At 39.8% G+C, this 18893-nt stretch overlaps 1 protein-coding gene across 1 annotated transcript; it reads right to left on the bottom strand.

Annotated features, from left to right (window-relative positions):
* Positions 1 to 1697: 1697 nt before the first annotated feature.
* LOC140935308 (uncharacterized) lies at positions 1698 to 17434 on the bottom strand. Its single transcript, XM_073384859.1, has 17 exons — positions 17330 to 17434; positions 16067 to 16867; positions 14321 to 14789; positions 13726 to 13848; positions 12762 to 13022; positions 11646 to 12134; positions 7966 to 8053; positions 7468 to 7562; positions 6908 to 7021; positions 6429 to 6485; positions 5895 to 5928; positions 5410 to 5489; positions 4545 to 4613; positions 3963 to 4064; positions 3367 to 3442; positions 3126 to 3238; positions 1698 to 2088 (listed from the first exon to the last, which is right to left on the bottom strand). The coding sequence occupies exons 2-17, from the start codon at positions 16855 to 16857 to the stop codon at positions 1963 to 1965; spliced, it is 3087 nt and encodes a 1028-aa protein (XP_073240960.1). The 5' UTR covers positions 16858 to 16867; positions 17330 to 17434; the 3' UTR covers positions 1698 to 1962.
* Positions 17435 to 18893: the final 1459 nt, after the last annotated feature.

Here is an 18893-nt window from a genome sequence, read left to right as displayed (position 1 = left end):
AAACGCTCAGCGGATATGTCCGTCATAGGGGAAATTCCACGGAAGTTCCTATATCTTTAGTTAAGAACATAAAATTTCACCGTCGAAAGGTTAATCAACCCACCAAGTTATTTTAAATTCGAAAATCAAGAACTGATAATTTTTATATAGTATAAGTGACCTGGCAATGACTCCAATTCCGGGATGGGTTGAGATTTGAAATAAAGATAATATTGAAAAGATCCCAGTCACAGGATTTTATGTGCGCTAGAAACAGGCAGATTAACACCAGTGTATACCATCTTATTGGTCAGGAATACATCAGTGCCACCTCCGCCTCCGTGACTTGCGGACACTCTAAGGTCGGTCTACAAAAACACAGTAACTTCGCAAAAAACAACTTATTAATGCCAGCTGCGTTCCGTGTTATAATACTATATCATGATCAAAGGGCGTGTCACTGGGAATATCTAAATCCGAATTTTTTAAACAACAATTAAATTTTGCACTCTATCAGGGATAATTAACAACGGATCATGAATCCATAAAACCCACACTCTGCTTGCATTCTTCGGATCAAATCCAATTCGGATTTTTTAGAGTAAAGACCCGAGCATTTTTTTTTCTGATAATAGGCCATTTGCACGATGGCGTCATTTTACTAATACGACCAGAATCCTTTTCGTTTTTCCTTTCATATTTAAATTTTGTAATCCCAGTGAGGTTTAAATAACAAAAGCCCTAAATTGCGCAAGAAAGCAAAACCCTGAAGGATTCTGGTCGTAGTAGTAAAATGATGTCATAGTGCAAATGGCCTATTGCAGGAGAGCAGTTACTGTATATCAAGCTAGGTCTAGCTGAACCGTATTGGAGACGCTATTTTCCTATCCTATCGCGAAGAGCTAGAATTCAAAACAGCTAGGTTTCTGTGTCAAAAATCAAACAAACAAAACTAAAATATAAAAACAAAACAACAAAACCTACAATTAAGAAAAAACTTAGGATTATTTTGTGGGTGATGTCGTCCGTCTTATTAACGTCTTCTTCTGTGAACCTTAAGTTAAATTGAAATTTAGACCATCCTCTCAGACCCAAAGGCAGCTGCTACTTGGAAGCGGGTATCATCATCCTTAGAACGGGAGAGCCCTAGGGAGAGCCCCTGGACTCTCATGTTTATCGAACTAGTTCCACTGGGAATATTATACAAGGGCGGATTAAGGAGTGGACCCAGGGCGGGGGGGGGGGGGCGCCCCCCTTTTGTGGTTTATCAAATACAGTTTTTCAGCATAACATGTTCAATATGGAATCCTTGTATTTTCTAGATTAAAGCGTTCAGAAAGCACTAGATTTCATCTCAGAGAAATTCAATCTCAAAAACTGTTTTCACGGAGGAGCATGCACCCGAACCTCCCTAGAAAAGTGCGCCGCTCGCAGTTCTGATGGGCGCTATCGCGCCCATAATGCCATTGTATACTATATCTCTAGGCACCCTCTATCGCAAAATCCTCCGTCCGCCCCTGTTATAATTCCCTGCTCTGACTGACAAGAATGTTTTTTTTTTTGAGAAGTGCAGAACCCACATATTTCTGGCGGCAGGGGTATATATTTAGCAGAGTGCTGATTAAGGCCGCAGAATGACTCTGAAGTTTATAAATAAGGGTTACGAAATCTAAGTGAATCGATTTAGCAGGACAAACTGAACTGGAAGTTGTTTCAATAGGCCATTTGCTAGTTTCAACAACTCTTTCTTTCAAAACGAGGCTATGTCGAAAGCTATCTTGTGAAAATGAGTTTTAGTCGCAGGAGAATAAAAAAGCATTTTTTATCAATGGTTTCGCACTTTGCCTCGTTTTGAAACAGAGGCTTAAGGCAACTCGGAATTGGCCTATCAGTTTCCGTTTGGCTATATATCTCTGGAACTGATTTCAGCCCGATTAGCTGTCCCTGGGTTTCCGAGGATGAGTTTAAGGAAGTTTTCTTGTTTCAGCCTTCTCCAACCACAGTAAGAAGGAGTTTTCTGTAGTCGCCACTACATTCGTCTTCAATCATTTTATACAGCGTCAAGTGGTACTTCTGCAGGAAAACCTCTTTGATTTCCACAAGGTCAATCTGAACATAAAACAAAACAGTACAACGTTGGTAAAAAAAAAAAGCGCAGGGAAATCAAAACTTTGTAAACGACGAGTGCCCCTCAGCTAAATCATCATAGACTCGTTTGAGATCATTCCAATTTTTATAACTTTATAAGTGAACACTTAATTATTCAACGTTTAATTGGCAAATTACGAGAAGCGACTATAGAGGAAGAAAATCTCGGACCTGAAGCTGGATGGATCAGTTTGAGCCAAACGAAAACGAAGTTTTTGAGAAGAAGATTCGCTTTTGAGGTGGATGAACCGCTTTCTTTGTTGTTTGGTTGAGGCTCTGTTGTTTCAATAATTATAATCGGGCGTTCCATTCATATAAAAACTCAGTCGCACACAACAACCGAATGTTTCCACATGTTTCCGTCAGAGGTGTCTCAAATGCTTTTCTCTATGATTTGGAAACCTGTTTGGCTAATTTGGAGCTTCCCTTAACACTATTTATCCGTTTAGATGTCTCAGGGGAACTTTGGTCGTCTCCAAAGTTTAAGCTGGCTTTTTCACCTCATCCGAAACTCATGTTACCTATCCTAATGGGTCCATTTGACCGTTCAAGGACATGGATCGGAGTGGCAGTATTTTCATTAGAAAATTCTAGGGGACGTTTCGCCTCTATACCAAAATTTTCAGAAGACCATCTTTGACAATAATCGCAATATTTCGGTAATAAAATGTGGAAAATACAACCCGCCTCCGAAAATCTTGGGAATTTGGAAGAAATACTCCGAATATCCTTGAAGAATGGAACAGTTATTCAAACATTTTTAGTGGTTCTCGATCCTTGAAAAAATTTCTAGGCCAAAAGTCGTTGGGTGCCCCTGTTAATCAGGACAGTCACAACAAATGAACGCAGCACATTAGTACTATTATAACTGACTCAAACTTTAAAAACTTTCTGCAAGGGGTTTCTCAGTCACATCCCAGGAAACGTAAGCCGAACAACATCTGACTGTACCATTAAAAGTAATACAAAAAGACTGAACTGAAATCGTGAAAACTCACTTCAGAACGGGAAACAACAATTCGAATCAAGGTGGCGTCATCGGTTCCAGCTCCCTTTGTGGAATTCCACAATCGATCAGCAAAGTATTCTGCAGGTTTCCTTGAACATTGTACTGCAAAAAATTTCAACATTTTATATGAGGCCAAAATCCAGATTTGTACGATAAGTTAGAGATAATTTGTGGAAAGGGCGGAAAAAACGGCAAAGAACAGTAGGAAGCCACTTGCAAGAATGACTTACCAATACACTTTAAACCAGCCGCGAGATTTCCAGACATTTCACGGTCAATACTGTTCAAAATATCACGCTGCGTCATCTGCAAATCACAAAAAAAAGTTTATTAGGTTTAGTGGCGGGGATGGCACCGTTTATCAACAAAAATGAAGGACTTAACGGTGGTCGCTATCAAAATCAAAATAAGACACAACTGCTTAATTGTACGCGGTACGTGACTGAATTGCTACGGAAAGAGATTGAGCACCATATAGGCAAAACAGCAAGCTAGAATGATCACGTTTCTTGGCGGTCAAAAGACTCACAAGTCTTTATGAAGATAATGTCTTGAAAGGCCCTGTTTAAGTTCTTGTAATATTTGCAATAAGTTCGCAGACTCCTCGCACTGAAACGAATTTAACCGAAACCGAGTCGTATCAAGAGAACGCCGCCTTTGACATTCTTATTTTATTTAACCTGCCAGTAAGCTCTCGGCGGGCGGAGCTGAGGAAGAACTGTATGGAGCTCCCTTCACTTTATTGATTCACACTGTCACGACATTGGACTTTGGGGCGTGTGTGGCCTCGCGCCTGGTTACTAGAATATGTATATGCATAGCTTACCTGGACATATTCATCAAAAGTAGCTCTCAGTTGCGGAAAGCTCCTGGTGACGAGAATAACATTGAAGCGAGACTCATCTGTACCCCAAGTCGCCTCTCCTGCCTGTGAAACACCATAAAAAACGACGTAATCAGATCGCCCGTTTTAAGAAAAGAGAAACCGAAACAATAGCAACTGTCACTCAACAGCAAGGCAACATGTCAAGTCTACAAAGGAGAGGAATGGAGTGGAGACTCAGGGGTAAGGACTCCTATTTAGTTGTTTAAGTAATCTGTTCTGTCGTAGTCCACTACTTACTCGTTCCAAGACGTTTGCTTGTGCATTATACATAAAATACAAGTGGTAATCTTGGTCGACTGACATTTTGGCGAAGTTAATTGTGAATCTATCACAAGTTGGCTTCAGCTCGAAGTTTTAGCAATTTCAGCCATTGGAAGGGGACGTATCGAAAAACTGGAGTGTTCTTCTTCCAGCCGTTAGTTGCTTTTGCCAAAGATCAATATTGAATTTCCAGGGGAGACCCATCATTTCGAAGAAAACTGAGACAAACAATGGAAGACGCCCGTCTATTTTTAACTTTACCTCTAACAAGTCCTTTGCTTCCTTCTTAGCCTTACCAACGTCAACAGTGGTAGACTCGTCTCTGTTGCCCTACATTGATTTACAACAATTATTTCGCATAAACATTATTTTCATTATTTACTTTTTGTTGGACTGATTCTAAAACGCCCGGCGCCGATCGAAAATAAAATGCTGAAATTTTGGCTTAATACTCACACTAGAGCTGCTCCAAAACATCGAAGCCCTAGTAATAACCTAACCTTGGAGGATTTCACACCTACTAAGGGAGCGCCCTCATCTATTACTTTTCTTTGCTCTTGAATAGTAGCGTGGGATCTGCTTGCACAGTGAGGGAAAGGCGAAAAAAATAGGCGAGCGAAGCGAGCCGGCCGTTTTAGGCCATTTCCTCCTTCTGCAGAACCTGGTCCCAGGCTATCATAGCAGGTGCCGCACAACTGGTCGCTTACGTGGGAGCTTTGACCGTTTAGCTGACGAGATTTTAGCTAAACTTCTGGGAATAGAAGTCACGACGACTTCATGCTGCATGGTGTTAACCACTAGTGTAGTAAAACGCACTCAGTCAGTTTCTTATGCATGGCAAACCATACCAAACTATGGTACAGCGACCGAAATATTTGGTAAGATACTTGCACCGCCTGTTTCCACTTACCATTCTCTATCAGTATAAGACGATTTGCCAGTTCAGCACTCTCATAGCCTAGTCTTTTGTCAAGAAACTCTTTCCCAGTATATCACAAAATAGCGCGATACCCCTCTCCATCTACAATGCCCTCTTCCCCCGGCCCAAGGCTTATCATGGCGCAAGGAAACAGGGCTACAAATATCACACCTTTAGAACTAAAAATTTATGTACGTTTGTTATTACCTGACACATAGAGACTAAAAGCTTCTTGAAATGACCACTGGTTTCACTCACGCAGTCCTGTTCAAGGTCGCGCTCGTAATCTAAGCAGAAAATTCAAAAGTCAGAAACACTTGCAATGACAATTAACCTGGATTCATGAGCGTAAGTTAGAGAAAAGCAGAAAGACAGAATTAAACAACAGGTTTAAATTAACCAACAAATGTACTCGGACAGGTAAAAAAAAAGTAGTCTACAAGACGTGAGTTTTCCAAATGCTGTAAGAATCTCGAAGAAATAACAATCAACGGAATATTTAAGCCACTATTATTTTCCGTTTACCATTTACTTTAATTCAACATTTAACAGTTTCATGATATGTCGCCGAGAACCAAAGCAATCTGGTACCTCTTTCATAAGAAGCCAGGTGCAGTATCTTTCAAACAACTCACTCTTCGATTGAATGAGTTATGAAGAAATAAAAACGAAAAAGAAAGAGTAACACTCACATTCTTTGTAAGCCTTCTTAATATCAGCTATCTCCTGTTAAAACGAAACAAATAAAAATGAACAAAACAGACATTACCGCAGCTGCAACACTAATATTGTCACCAAAACCAGTTCACGTTCGAAAAAAAAAACTACTATCAAGAGTCTTTTTCGTCCGATTACTGCTTTTCGAATCTTTGCTTTGTTTTGGGTAAAGTTTATGAGCTGGGTGGAGAATATGAATAATTATAACCCCTTAACCACAAGAAAACGCCCTGTACATTGCAAGTAGAGCACTTTAACTTTAAAGCCATCAATTTTACCGTATTATCACTCACAAGAACATACTATAAAAGTATAGTTCCCTTATAATCATTATGATTATGTTTAGCAGTTTATAATTGAATGAAATTTAGTAATTTTCTGGAAACTGATAAGAGAGAGAGGGGCTTATTAACTTTTTTCTTCTGAAAAGGGGGGTGAGGGGGGGGGGGGGGGGCTACATTCCCGTAGTTAGAGTACAGATGGGCACATGTTACTTTATCATCACAAACCTGATTTGTACGAGTACATAGGATGTCAATCAACACTTCGTCATCTGTTCCAGCTCCCTAAAAAGAGGAAGGCAAAGACTGGGAATCAATAATGTTTTGATTAGATTCAATAACAACTGAGTACAGAACGATATTCTTAGCCGTCATAGCTGTCAGTGCTGGAATGCTTTTCGGCGACTCGCTTTGAAAGCCGGGAGGTTTTATCCGGCTAGGGAATATTTGCTGTAATAAATAGCCAAACCCAAAATGCCATTTCGAGGTCGCGCATGAGGATACCGTGGGACCAATTTGACCCACAGTGCAATTCGAGAAACGTCGACCCCAGTCTTACGCGCATATGGCCTATGAATATGTGACCAGGCTCGTCACCAGGGTCTTCTCGTTTACCAATATGGCTGCGGCAGGAGAGAAGACCCTGGGGACGAGTTTGATATGTGATTGCAATGATCAACATAGGGAGAAGAAAAGTATTTCCTTACCACCATTGCTCGTCTCAAACACTTGGCATCATAGAGTGCAGCTGGTTCAAGTATCGCCAACAAACAATCTTCAAAGTTACCGCTGAGTTCTGACTTTAGAGCATCCATTAGATCCTAACAAAGTAACGGAACATTAACCCTCGACCGCTGCAAGACATAGAATTTAACTAAGGGGACAAAGAAATCACTTTTGAAAAAGAGTATAAGACGTGTGTTGTGGAACCTTTCCTTTTGCGCGATGGCAAACACATTCTAGGGCCTTTTTTTATGTAGGGCTTAGATGGATAAGATTTAATACCGACCTCCCAAAAATTGGCAACCAAAGCAAAGTTGAGTATAGCAAAAGTTTCTTCTGACTAAAATTAACCAAATTTCGACTCTCGATCGAGTAAGCTTACAAATATATATATTATGTATGCTTGCGCAAGCTCGCCGTTGAAAGTAGTCGTGTTCCCAGAGCTGCACATGTACAATTGTATCATGGATCGCTGTTTAAGTTAAGTTTTATCTCTGAAAGTATTAATTACTTAACAAATTAAGCTTACGCTAAACTCACTAACCTCGCCAAACATCGTCTTGTATGTTTTTCTGATTTCCACTCTTTGAGAATTGGTTCGTTTCAAAATAATGTCCATAAGAGTCTGTTCATCAGTCCCTGAAATATCACGAGAATGGTAAAAATAAACATTTTCAATACTCTACGGCTATAAAATCGGCCATTCATAGTGCATTTTTAGCGAAGAATGCCATCTCGATTACTACGCCGGTCTTAAAATGGACCTAAAAAGGGGAATGGCAGAGGAACCACAAGACGTCTTTCACTCCTGTCGCATCAAGCTTAACTTGGATTAAATTAACCTTACCGAACAGCTATAGGGAAAACCTTCAGTTTTACTTAAACTGAATCAAATGGTACTATTCTCCACAAGGAGAGTCTGGCCTTAAAGGACATACGCTCGCTCAATTGGTCAAGAGTCCCACTGCCTGATAAAGAAGCCTTTAAGACTACAACTAATATAATTTCACAATTCTTATTGTTTACTAAATGTAAAGTTTACCTGCTCCTTTCATGGCCTTCTTTAGCGACTCACAGTCTGCCTCGGCATTAAAATTGGAGGCTGGGAGCACAGTGGGGTTACCACGTTTCTACAAAGGAAACCCAAAATCAGAGAACGTATTGTAGCACACGGCATTTCAAGAGGCAGGTTACACAAAAACCTATATTCCCTATTAAATATAAGCTCCTGAAACCAAATAAATCCTTATTTTCCTTCTTGTCCCGTAAAAAAAGCACGATTCACAAGTTTCGTTTAAATGATTCTCCCTGGGATTTCGTCCTCAGACTTTAACTTGATTTGATAATCTCATTGTTTAGGACAATCACTTACACATTGCCTATACATCTGTCTAGCTAAGTCATATCGATAAATTAGCACTGGGTCAAAGGAAAAAGGAAGGGAATATTTTGTTAAGGTCGGCGGTGCAAATCAGTTTTTGTCAGGTATATTTGCCTTCAAGTCGACTTGATTTTACTTGAACCGTGAAACAGATACTAACAAACAGTGCAAAATAGCGAGAGGTAAACAAAAGAAGACAATAGAATTAGTGCATGATAGTGCATAGTATTCTACTACCTATTTCACGGTCCCCCCCCCCCCCCCCCCACCACAAAAAAGGGCTTTGTTTTATGAAAATCTAGGTCACTAGGATACGTGACAAAGAACGTTGGGATATTAAGCTCTCAGTCTCAATGGTTTCCCCAAATCTGCCGAATTTAATGGTGGACAAAAGGCACCAACTTAAAGAACTACTAGATGGTGAGTGCAATTACCACAAAGCTAACCTAAACACAAGGAAACAAGTCTTCGACGGGTAAAAAATTTCGCGATTCTTATTCCTACAAAAGACTTAAGGGGTGGTTTACACGATACGACTGATTTGTTGGTGCGTTGTGCCAGCCCAACAGATACACGCGCTCCGATCTCTTCGGTGATCTCTTTACCTAAATCTCAATGCCAAATAAACTTTAAATCGGCCTAAACTAAGTGTAACGATTTGTAAAATCTGTTACAGCGCAACAGATTTATGACAATCGGGCTGTTTGAGGGGTTTGTCATGTTTTTTCTTTGACTCGGTACCACATTTTTGTAAACCAGGATTCATCTTGCGTCAAGGGTCAGACCTAACTTAACAACGAGAAAACGGGCAACATCTTTCTTTGATCTTGACAACCCTTGGGCAGGAGTGAAGCTTTGGCAATCACGCTATGCTTTAAAGGCCAGAAAGTGTAACTATTGTTCATGTGGCCAAGTAATCGTTATCGGTGAGTCCGTTACAAATTTTCGTGAAAGTGAATGTTAAAGTCTTGAGGATATTTAAGAAACAGAAATACTGGGACAAAAAGTATTAACTAAAAGACAAACAAATATTCATTGCGATTGTTGGTGGGTTAGTTTATTAGTCATCAAGTCTGTTAGCCAATATCAATTCTACAATGTACATAGTTAAAATAGGTTAGTTACATTTAGAGTGCAAATGGTATTCGTGCATTATGTTACAACAAATCACCTGCACCAAAATATCTCACCACAAACATGTAACGTACAGTCGACCCTCGTTAACACGTACGCCATAAAACGACAGAGCTTAACTCATGTACATTAAACAGAGCATAAAAGTTGTATAAGTAATGATCATGTAAATTATTGGTTTTTGCAGATGAGAGAGAACTGTCCGTGTAAAGGTTCGACTGTATCAGTTACACAAAGTGTGAAATAACTACTAATGACGGTTAACAGGCTACAATGAGCTAAGTTTCCGCAACGTAAGAAAATATGCCTCTTTTGTCAGTCAAACCGCATGGCCCAGTCTTTTCCAAAATAATTTGTTCCGAAAGGTAAAAAGTCTTGAGCTACGATTATATGTGCTCGACAGTTAGGCCGAGACGAAAAAAGTGACTGGGCAATTCAAGAAAGAATGACTTTTCGTCTTATATTAATCCTTCTACTTGCCATAACTATGAACAATTTAAGCGCACTGCCTTCTGATTCTATTAAACCTAGTTACTTTCGCCAATCTCGAATCGGTAAGTAAGTTACAAATTTACTTTTCGATACTTTGAAAAACTAAAAACTACAATTCTTTTGTGAAGGCCACAAAATATAAAAACTAATAAGATAGCCAGGTTTTCTCACTTGCATTGGCCTTCCTGTTTCGCATCTAGTTACGTTAGTACAGTGTATTAACTTTCAAGCTAATTTTTTCACACTTGTTAGTCTCAGTAGATTATAAACAGACTAAATCAAGGTACATGTTATCACGTGTACAGTGAATGGTGGGAATTGTTGACAACAGACAGTATTGTGAGTAACTCATCATTACACATCTAACAGGCGACTAATTCGCACTCTGAGTGTTATTAAATGTTAAGTCTTTCTTTCGTTTGCCACTAACGTCAGACCAGTTAGTTAGTGAGTTTTCACACTTATTAACGCTTTACTAATAACACAATTAATAACACACCTGTGTTCTGAAATTTGGAAAAGACCAAAATCTCTTTCTTCAAATAAATTAACTACAACAATTTACATTTACCGTTTTCAGGAAAGAGGGGCTTGTAATAAACCAAAGTGTATTTACACTATATTTCTTCATTTCTTGGAAATCTTTGTGTGGGTGTACAATCAATTCATAAAGTAACACGGGAAATGGATATTTGCTTACGGTTCACGTCTCAATTTTATTTGCCTGCGCGCAGACGTCTCCTATTTCCTTTGTTGCACGCGGAAAAGGGACGTCTGCGTAACGCCGTCGCTAATCGTGTTCCAGCGTCCCGCTGGGTTCCCAAGATCTTGGGAACATGCTGTGATAGGCTGACACACAGTACGCATTGTTCGAGTTAACGCTGATTGGTTGTTATCGAATCTGGTCTGATAATGTATGCAGTGATTTATGTAATCGGGGTTTTCAAGTCAAAACAAATCAAAACATGTGCCATTGTGTGCAGACCGTACAAAAGTGGCGGGGACTTCGCACCAGGCAGGCATTTCGGAGAGAGCCAGCCCAAAAAACTAAAATCTTTATTTAGCCGTAACAAACAGAGGTCAAAGAAAATTTAAACACTTCAGAACTGCATCTGAAATCAAATCCTATCAGGAACACCCACAGAAGCATAAACCACAGGAAATGATTACTCAGTGTGCATGTAACAAACCTGCTTCATGACCTCTAAATGTAAGACTTAGTGCGGCAAAAAACGAGATTTACTCAGTCAAAATTTAGACTGCTACACGCACTGTGTAGTGCGAGAGAGAAAAGAAGAAAAACCTCTGTTCAAGCAGACTCTCAAGGTCACGTTTCGCATTATCACGAGCTTATGATGTTGTGTTTGGCCTGTCAACTCTTATTACTAACCGGATATTATTTCACAATTTATGCGAAATAGAATTCCCTGCCAGCGGGACGCTGGAACACGATTAGCGACGGCGTTACGCAGACGTCCCTTTTCCGCGTGTAACAAAGGAAATAGGAGACGTCTGCACGCAGGCAACAATTTTATGGGAGTTAACGTTTGAAGATTGTTTTGGAATTGCCTCGTTTGAATAAAAAAAAAAAAGTTTTATCAGGGAAGAGTGGGTTTCACGCCACAAAACCCTGCGTTAACTTCTTTTAGTTGTATCCCTGCACCCACCCCCACCCCCCGATCAGTATATACACTGGTTAACTTCTCTTAGCTCACCGCAGGTTGCAAAAAGGCAATCTCTGAAGGGGGAGGGGGGTCAGTATTACCCTCCCCTCCTGAGAGTGCATTTGTCTCAGCCTCCTGTGCTTTGATCTTTCGTCTCCTGCTTCGTCGCGCTCTCAGCTTTTCTTGTAATCCTTGCTCCACACGAGCCTTGTTCATTTCCTGTGCCTTCTCAAATTCAGCTAACTCCTCTTCATGCTGTTTTTTAAGCTGGTCAATATTGCCAAACAAATCTTCTTGCGTGGGAGCTGGAGTGTTTTCTGCGGCCGTGGTTTGTGCTTCTCCCTGGGTTGCCTCACCGGTATCAGTAGCTGACCCTTGTTCTTCAACAGGCGGGGCATCAGGTACTCCCTCTTTATCCTCTGGTTCTGGAGCCTGGTCATCCCCTTCTTCTTTAGCAACCTCTCCAGGTTTTGCAATGTCTTCCTCTACGGTAGAAGAAGCCTCTTCTGTTTCTGTCAATTCATCTCTCTTAACTTCCATCTGAAAAACAAATGACATTTACAAAAGAATTGATTAGTAAACATTTGGACCCTACTATTAGAAAACACTTCGGCCCGCAAATAACTTTTCTTGCCACCTCTTTAGTAGTGGGACAAATCAGATGTCAGACGTACATTATATGACGACTTTTGGTTTCTCTTATACTGCCTTGCAAATCACCAGCTATAAACCGATTATCATGTAACTTTGGTTTGTGCTGTTATCATGTCCGGCTGCAAGTAGTTTTTTGCTGGAAATGGGAAAATTTTAATCCTACATTGTCTAATAACTGATCGCTATAATTTACAGCTCTGAAGGCAAGCAATATAAATATCTAAAAAATTCCGAAATGCAAACTAAAATTACATGTACTTTGAAAACACAATGGTCTTTTTTGTCTGTGCGAGCAGTTACATTTGATTCTTGTTTTAATCGCTCTTGCACAATAAGTCCTTTTTGCTGTCTCCTCGTGGTGGCCATTGCAACAATTTTCAACAGTATTTCCTTTTCAATAACACACCCATTTAAAAAATAATGCATTACAAAAAGAAATTCCATGTAAAACCCAGATACACACATAAAGGTATAACCAATAACCAACATCATAGCAGGCTTTACAAAATATACCTCCAGCTCAATTCCAAGTGTCTCCTTGACTTTGATTTTGATCAAGCTCATTCTCTCTTCTTTCAGCTCATAGTACTTCTCATGGAACTCTTTCTTCACATCAGCTAAGTCCTTTGCAATGGTTTCGTCCCTAACACGACCCACCCATTGTTGCAGAGAAGAGCATTTGGAGAACATTGAAGCAAACAAATTATATGACTTCTGGTATCTATCTGGTATGTTCACATCATTAAAGATTGAATTGGTGAGTGCTTGTAGAGTCTATAACAAAAAAAAAGAATAAACTACAAATTCAACAGATGTCAACATATGTCAACAGCAAAATGCAATGAGGCAATATTTCAATAGCTTTCCAAGGAGCATAAGCTTAAGTAGCTGGTAGTTTAAAATCATTCTGGAATTCTCGCATTCAAGTGATATCAAGGCAAAGTAAGGGTTGATACTCACTGGAACTTCAGTGGGTGCTAAAATAACACTTCCTTTTGCCTCAAGGTAAGTATAAGTTACCTGGGGCCGGTATTTAATTATGGCAGCTGGTTCTGTTAGGTGACTTAATTAGCAGCACACAGCCTGTGACTGCATCCATCATTCATTCATCTTTTTTTTATAGAACAAATCTTCAACTGGGTCTGAATAAATCAGTTTGGTTCCTGTTGAAACTAAACCTGTATGATTTATGCAATGACTGTTTAAATTTCATTTCCTTCTTCAACAATGATTCTTATGATGTGCAGACGCATTTGTCATCCGTAGTGAAACATCTTTGAAGATGATATTAAGGTGGTAGTGTCTGCACAGACTAAAAAACAGACTTTGCACATGATAAATTAGTTTGCAATTACACAGTCTATTTTTAGTGAAACAGATATGATGCAGTTCTGCTGGTTTTTAGTGGGAATGTTCAAATTTGTAAAGAAAAAAATCATACTGTCACGCATTAAAAATTTTGATTCTAACAACTAACCTGTAGATCCTCCTGGGTAAAATAGGGCACATTCACTGGTCTCATATTTCCATGGGCACTTGTTATGTTTTGTGCTGCCGCAATCAAGTGATTTCTGGTTTCCGCAACCATCTGATATTTTACCTGTGAAAGTAAAATAAGTCATGATTCAGTTTCATTTGAGACTCAAATTTCAATTTTGCATAATGAGCTTCTGAGAAACACAACACATGAAGGTCTGAGCAGCTAGAGAGGAATCCCCCAAAAGACAATTAATTGGATCTACATTGAGTGGAACCTTACAAAGTTGTCAAAAGTTTATGAAAACATGTGAAAAAAAAAATGATGTCAAGACTTGCATGTAAACATATTATGGATAGGCCAGTCGCAAGACAGGTTCACAACAAAGGAGTATTGCCTGGCATACTAGCAGCCTTAAATCAAAGCTAATTACATTAATTTACAGGTCAATTTAAGTATTAGGACAGGATTACACACTGATAAAGACACTGTGAAAAGAAGATTTTCAGTGATAAAGTACATATAGTTCCAAACCTTTTTCTGTCAATACCCTAGTATAAGAGAAAAATGACACAAATTTGTGATGAAAACTTACCACCAAAATTGTTACACGATGTGAAGCAATTTGGGCCCAGCGCCTGGTGCTCCAACTAAGCTGCTTCACAGCATGATCCAGATACACATGAGCAGCACTCCAACGTACATGTGCCGCACTTATTCTCTCCTTTCTTTGACCTAACAAATCAAGTTCCATCTCCAACTTCCACTCCTTGTCACTACCATAAGAATCATTAAATATTCGACCCAGTAACACTTCTTGTTTGCCTCGCAAGGAATTAAGTTCATCCATATCTTTTTTTGCAGTAATAACTTCATCATACAGCTTCTTATACTGGATTTTTAAGTTTTGAAATTCTTGCTCGGCAATTTCTTGTTTGTTGAGTGCATCAACATATTCTTGTTTCTCCTTTTCATATTCTGCATTGATCTGGGCTTGGTTGACAAACAGTGACCGCACATTCCATGCTGAATTCAGCTCTTCAATATCTTTATATTCTTTAGCACTAAAACAAAACAGTATCTTGTGATTATTATATTATCATTAACCATTATTACCATAGCTAATCAAGTCAGACATGAAAATGAGCACTTGGAATATACCAGCCCTTAGTTACAACCAGGGTTTATTAACATCCTTATTTATAGAAAAAAAACACATAATCTATGTTCTTGCAAATCTCTGTACACATACATGCCTGTATAGCAACTAGCGCTAATGTATATGGTGAACTCATCGGACTCAGGGATGTACATGAATGTCCTTATCACAGCCAGCTTTGTTCTTTTCTTTCAAGACCCTAGTTGTGGCTGACTGGCCATCAGCTGGGTTCAAACAGATTTTCAAAAAACCTCATTTAGCACAAATTTTCATAACATAATTATAGTAAATTATGATACCCACCCCCCTCCCAACCCCAGTGAGTGCCATAGGTTGCTTTTTTAAGGTCTGGGGAAGAACTGTAAAAAGCTGGTGCTTGGCCTTTGAACAAGCTCTCCATCTGGGGGAACTCGCGAGAAGTCACGCAAGAGCAGCACGTAAAAGGAGATGCAAGTGCAAGTGGTGGGGAAAGAAAGGGAGCTCCTTTCCTCCGCCCCTTGTGGCTCACTCGCGTGGTCTCTCACAACTTGCTTTGCTCACCATAAATGGAGAGCTTGCTAGCAGGCTAGTTGGTGCTATTTAAGGCATACAGGTGAGCCTGTTATACAGTAATGAGTTGGGATGAAGAATACCAAGTTGAGTTAGATAAGGGTGGTAAGTTTCTCGTGAACAACATGTACAGTTGAACCCTGTTTTACAGACACCTTCTTCAATTTTACAGACACCCCATATTAATACTGACACTTTCTGTGGTCCCCTCAGTGTCCATATTTATGGAAAAGAAAGAGTTACCTAGGGGTCATTTCAATAAGTCTCATGAAAGTAGCACAGAGTCACGACGAGCTAGTGTGAATTGAAATGGAATGAAACAGCCAACTCTGATCTTATAAACATGTGTTGGTAACGTATGCGGTTAACTTCTGCACAAGTTCTCACTAGAATATTCACAGTTTCCACAGAAATTGGGTGGGAGGAGGGTGACACTTTCACAATATGTGGAATTTATGGGGGGTTACGTATTTCTGGATGACGTGGGGGTCGGTTTAAAAATCTTCCGAACTTTCTCAAAATGGCCGCCCCCCCCCCACCCCACCCCTCTTAGGTAATAAACTACCAGCCCCCAAGTACAATTTCCAGGGGAAATTTTTCCGTTAATAGTAAAAATATTCTGATGATACTTACGTCTGAGCTTTCAGTTTTTCCACGTTCTCATGAGAAGCAGTGAGGTTCTTATGTAACTCTAACAGCCTGCTGTGTTTAATTTGATAATTATTCTCTGAACCCTTTTCTTCCAAGATCTTCACTTGATTCTCTACTTCGACAAATTCTTTTAGGACGTCTTCGCTGAAGTTTGGTTTTTCTTGCTCTTGAGATTGCCCTTCACCTTGGGTTGTAGTCTCGTCTGCACTTTCTTCGACCTTCGTTGTTTCAGTTGTTTCTACAACCGTTGTTGTTGTCTGTACGACTGTTGTATTCACTGATGTCTCTTCGACACGGGTCACTGTTACCGACTCACCATTTTCCTCCACCTTTGTCGTGTTTTCGGTTGTTGTATTTTCAGTAGTTGTCGTAACCTCCTCCTTCTTTGTTTCTTCTACAGCTGTCTCTGTATTTTTGATTGATTTCACTGATTCTACACTTCCCTTCTTCTCCGGTTTCTCTGTGACATCAGCAGCTAAGACAGCTACTGGTTCGTTTGAAGTCGGCGGTGCGTCCCCCCCGGGAGCAGTTTCTGGACGATCTTTTTTCGACTTAGCACTACTTGATCGACTAGAACTTGAGCTACTGGAACTGGAGCTGCTACTTGACTTTGCAGAGTCTTTCCTCTTCTTTTTTTCCTTTTTCACTTCCTCTGCTTTAGGATGGCTTTGTTGTTCTATTCGTGGCGGGGGTGATTCCCTCTTCACGTCGCCATTGCGAACTGGCGCGTTTTGCTGCGGAGCGACCGCTTCTTGCGATGACCCGCAGCCCATATCAAACACACTAAAACACAAAAATAACGATTAGATATGGATAAAATTGTCCTTTTCTAGGAACAAAGCTTTGAAATTTTATTCTTAAGTGTCAATGAAAACGCAAATCGCAAAGTGAAGCAAATTTAATAGCGTCAAGAACCCCGATCATGTTACAAGACACCGGTCGGTAGACCTTCAGCTGTTTTGAATTGCTTATCAAAAACTGCTCAGATCTACCCTCCTTCTTCTACGAGAACTTTTCTGCTTAATCTCGAAGTAGAGAAATTTTCGTTTCACTCAACGAATGGTGCTTTAGCTAACAAATACAGAGAAGGTTAATAAACAAAATGATGGCCGGCCGTGGGTATATAGATTTGCTCAGCAAACATGCACGATCAGCATCTTACATCAGCATCTTAGAGAAAGAATCAATCTTTAGTAACGAAAACTTAAAAATTCACATAGGTGGAAATCTACTGTCGAAATTTACCTGGAATATTACAAGAAGGACATCAATATAAGTAAACCATATGCTTTACAAAGCCGGACTGTAAAATTTGCACAGATACGAAGTGTGTACATAAAAGATGGCTAGAAATCAGCAAGGATCGTTGCCATAGCAACAAGTCAACATTTTTGGCCCCAGCCAGTCACAGAGTTCGATGAACAAAAGATTTATTTCTTTGTGTAAGATAATGTTCTGTAAAACGCAATTTCACGGCATTTGATTCGATTTCTTTCAAAACATCATATCAAAAATTCGATTTCTATTTTACTGAACCTTTTCCCTTCCAACTTCACGTTTCCTTTGTCATATTTTTTCACATTTATTTCATGATCTGGTCCCAGGTATTTGCTTTTTTACCATGGTGACCCGGCAAAACATATTTAACCAGCTATTGTTTTGAATATTAGTATAGTAATGTGTGAAGCTTTTTATAACAAAAGGTGCATAAGGGCAAACTTTACTTATGGCTTAAGATGTCTTATATTCTTGGTGATCATGACGATAGTTCTAGAATAAAAATCTGTCATAAAATGATCGTAAAGTGTGACTTGAGGCAATGTATAACCGGCTTTAGGTTAATATGCGCGAAGAGTGTATCGGTGGTATTATAGACCCACCGATAAAGCTACAGTTTAAATCATTTTGTTATAAACAAATCCCCTTAGAACATGAACAGAAATTTGCTAGAGTTCTAGCCCCCGGGGTCTAGCCATGTGCCTGTGGACGAAGAAGACACGTATTTCCGATAACCACTTCCCGAAAGCGACCGGAAATGCGTCTTTGTACACGGGCTAGCGGGCTGCCGGACATCGCAACTTTTCAGAAAAGTCCGTTACCAGCTAAAAATGTACATATCTCAGCCCCCGGAACTCGAACTAAAGGCAGATAACTGCTGTGCATGCTCTCCCGTTAATACGTTTTCTTGCTGACTCCCGATAACTCAAACCGTCGTTAACTCAAACCTCGCGCTAACTCGAACCATAATCGATTTCTCAATTCCCCCGGATTTCTTTCATACATTTAAACCCCAATTACACGCGCTCAAAAAATCGGCACGGCACGCCAAATTTTTTGGCACCGTGCCTCGTTTACCCATGCCGAGACTACCGCCAGGAGGTAGTCTCGGCACACCTAAAATTTTGAGCACTGGTGCCACCACAGGGAGCCCAAGGATTTCAATAAAAAAAAAACCTTACTTAAAATGTGTGTTACGTCTCTCCTGTGAGGTCCACGGGCCGATTTATGGCCGTTTTATGGGTTTTTATGTAAACGGTTTTCTCTCTATATCAGTATATAAGGGTAAAACCTTTATACAGAGAGAAAACCGCTTACATAAAAACCCATAAAACAGCCATAAATCGGCCTGTGGACCACACAAGAAAGACGTAACACACATTTTAAGTAAGGTAAGCTGTTTTTTATTGAAATCCTTTCAGTTTCATAGGTTATAGAAACGATAGGTTTTCTTCCCATACAAATCCTTATATTTTGAATGTTATGCAACAATAGAGTACTAAAGTGATGACGTCATAAAAATGAAATTTCT

Source organism: Porites lutea, chromosome 4 (assembly GCF_958299795.1).
Source record: "Porites lutea chromosome 4, jaPorLute2.1, whole genome shotgun sequence".
In the NCBI taxonomy this organism is placed as follows: domain Eukaryota; kingdom Metazoa; phylum Cnidaria; class Anthozoa; order Scleractinia; family Poritidae; genus Porites; species Porites lutea.
Note: the sequence above shows the minus strand (reverse complement) of the source record. Positions and strands in the feature narration are given on the sequence as shown.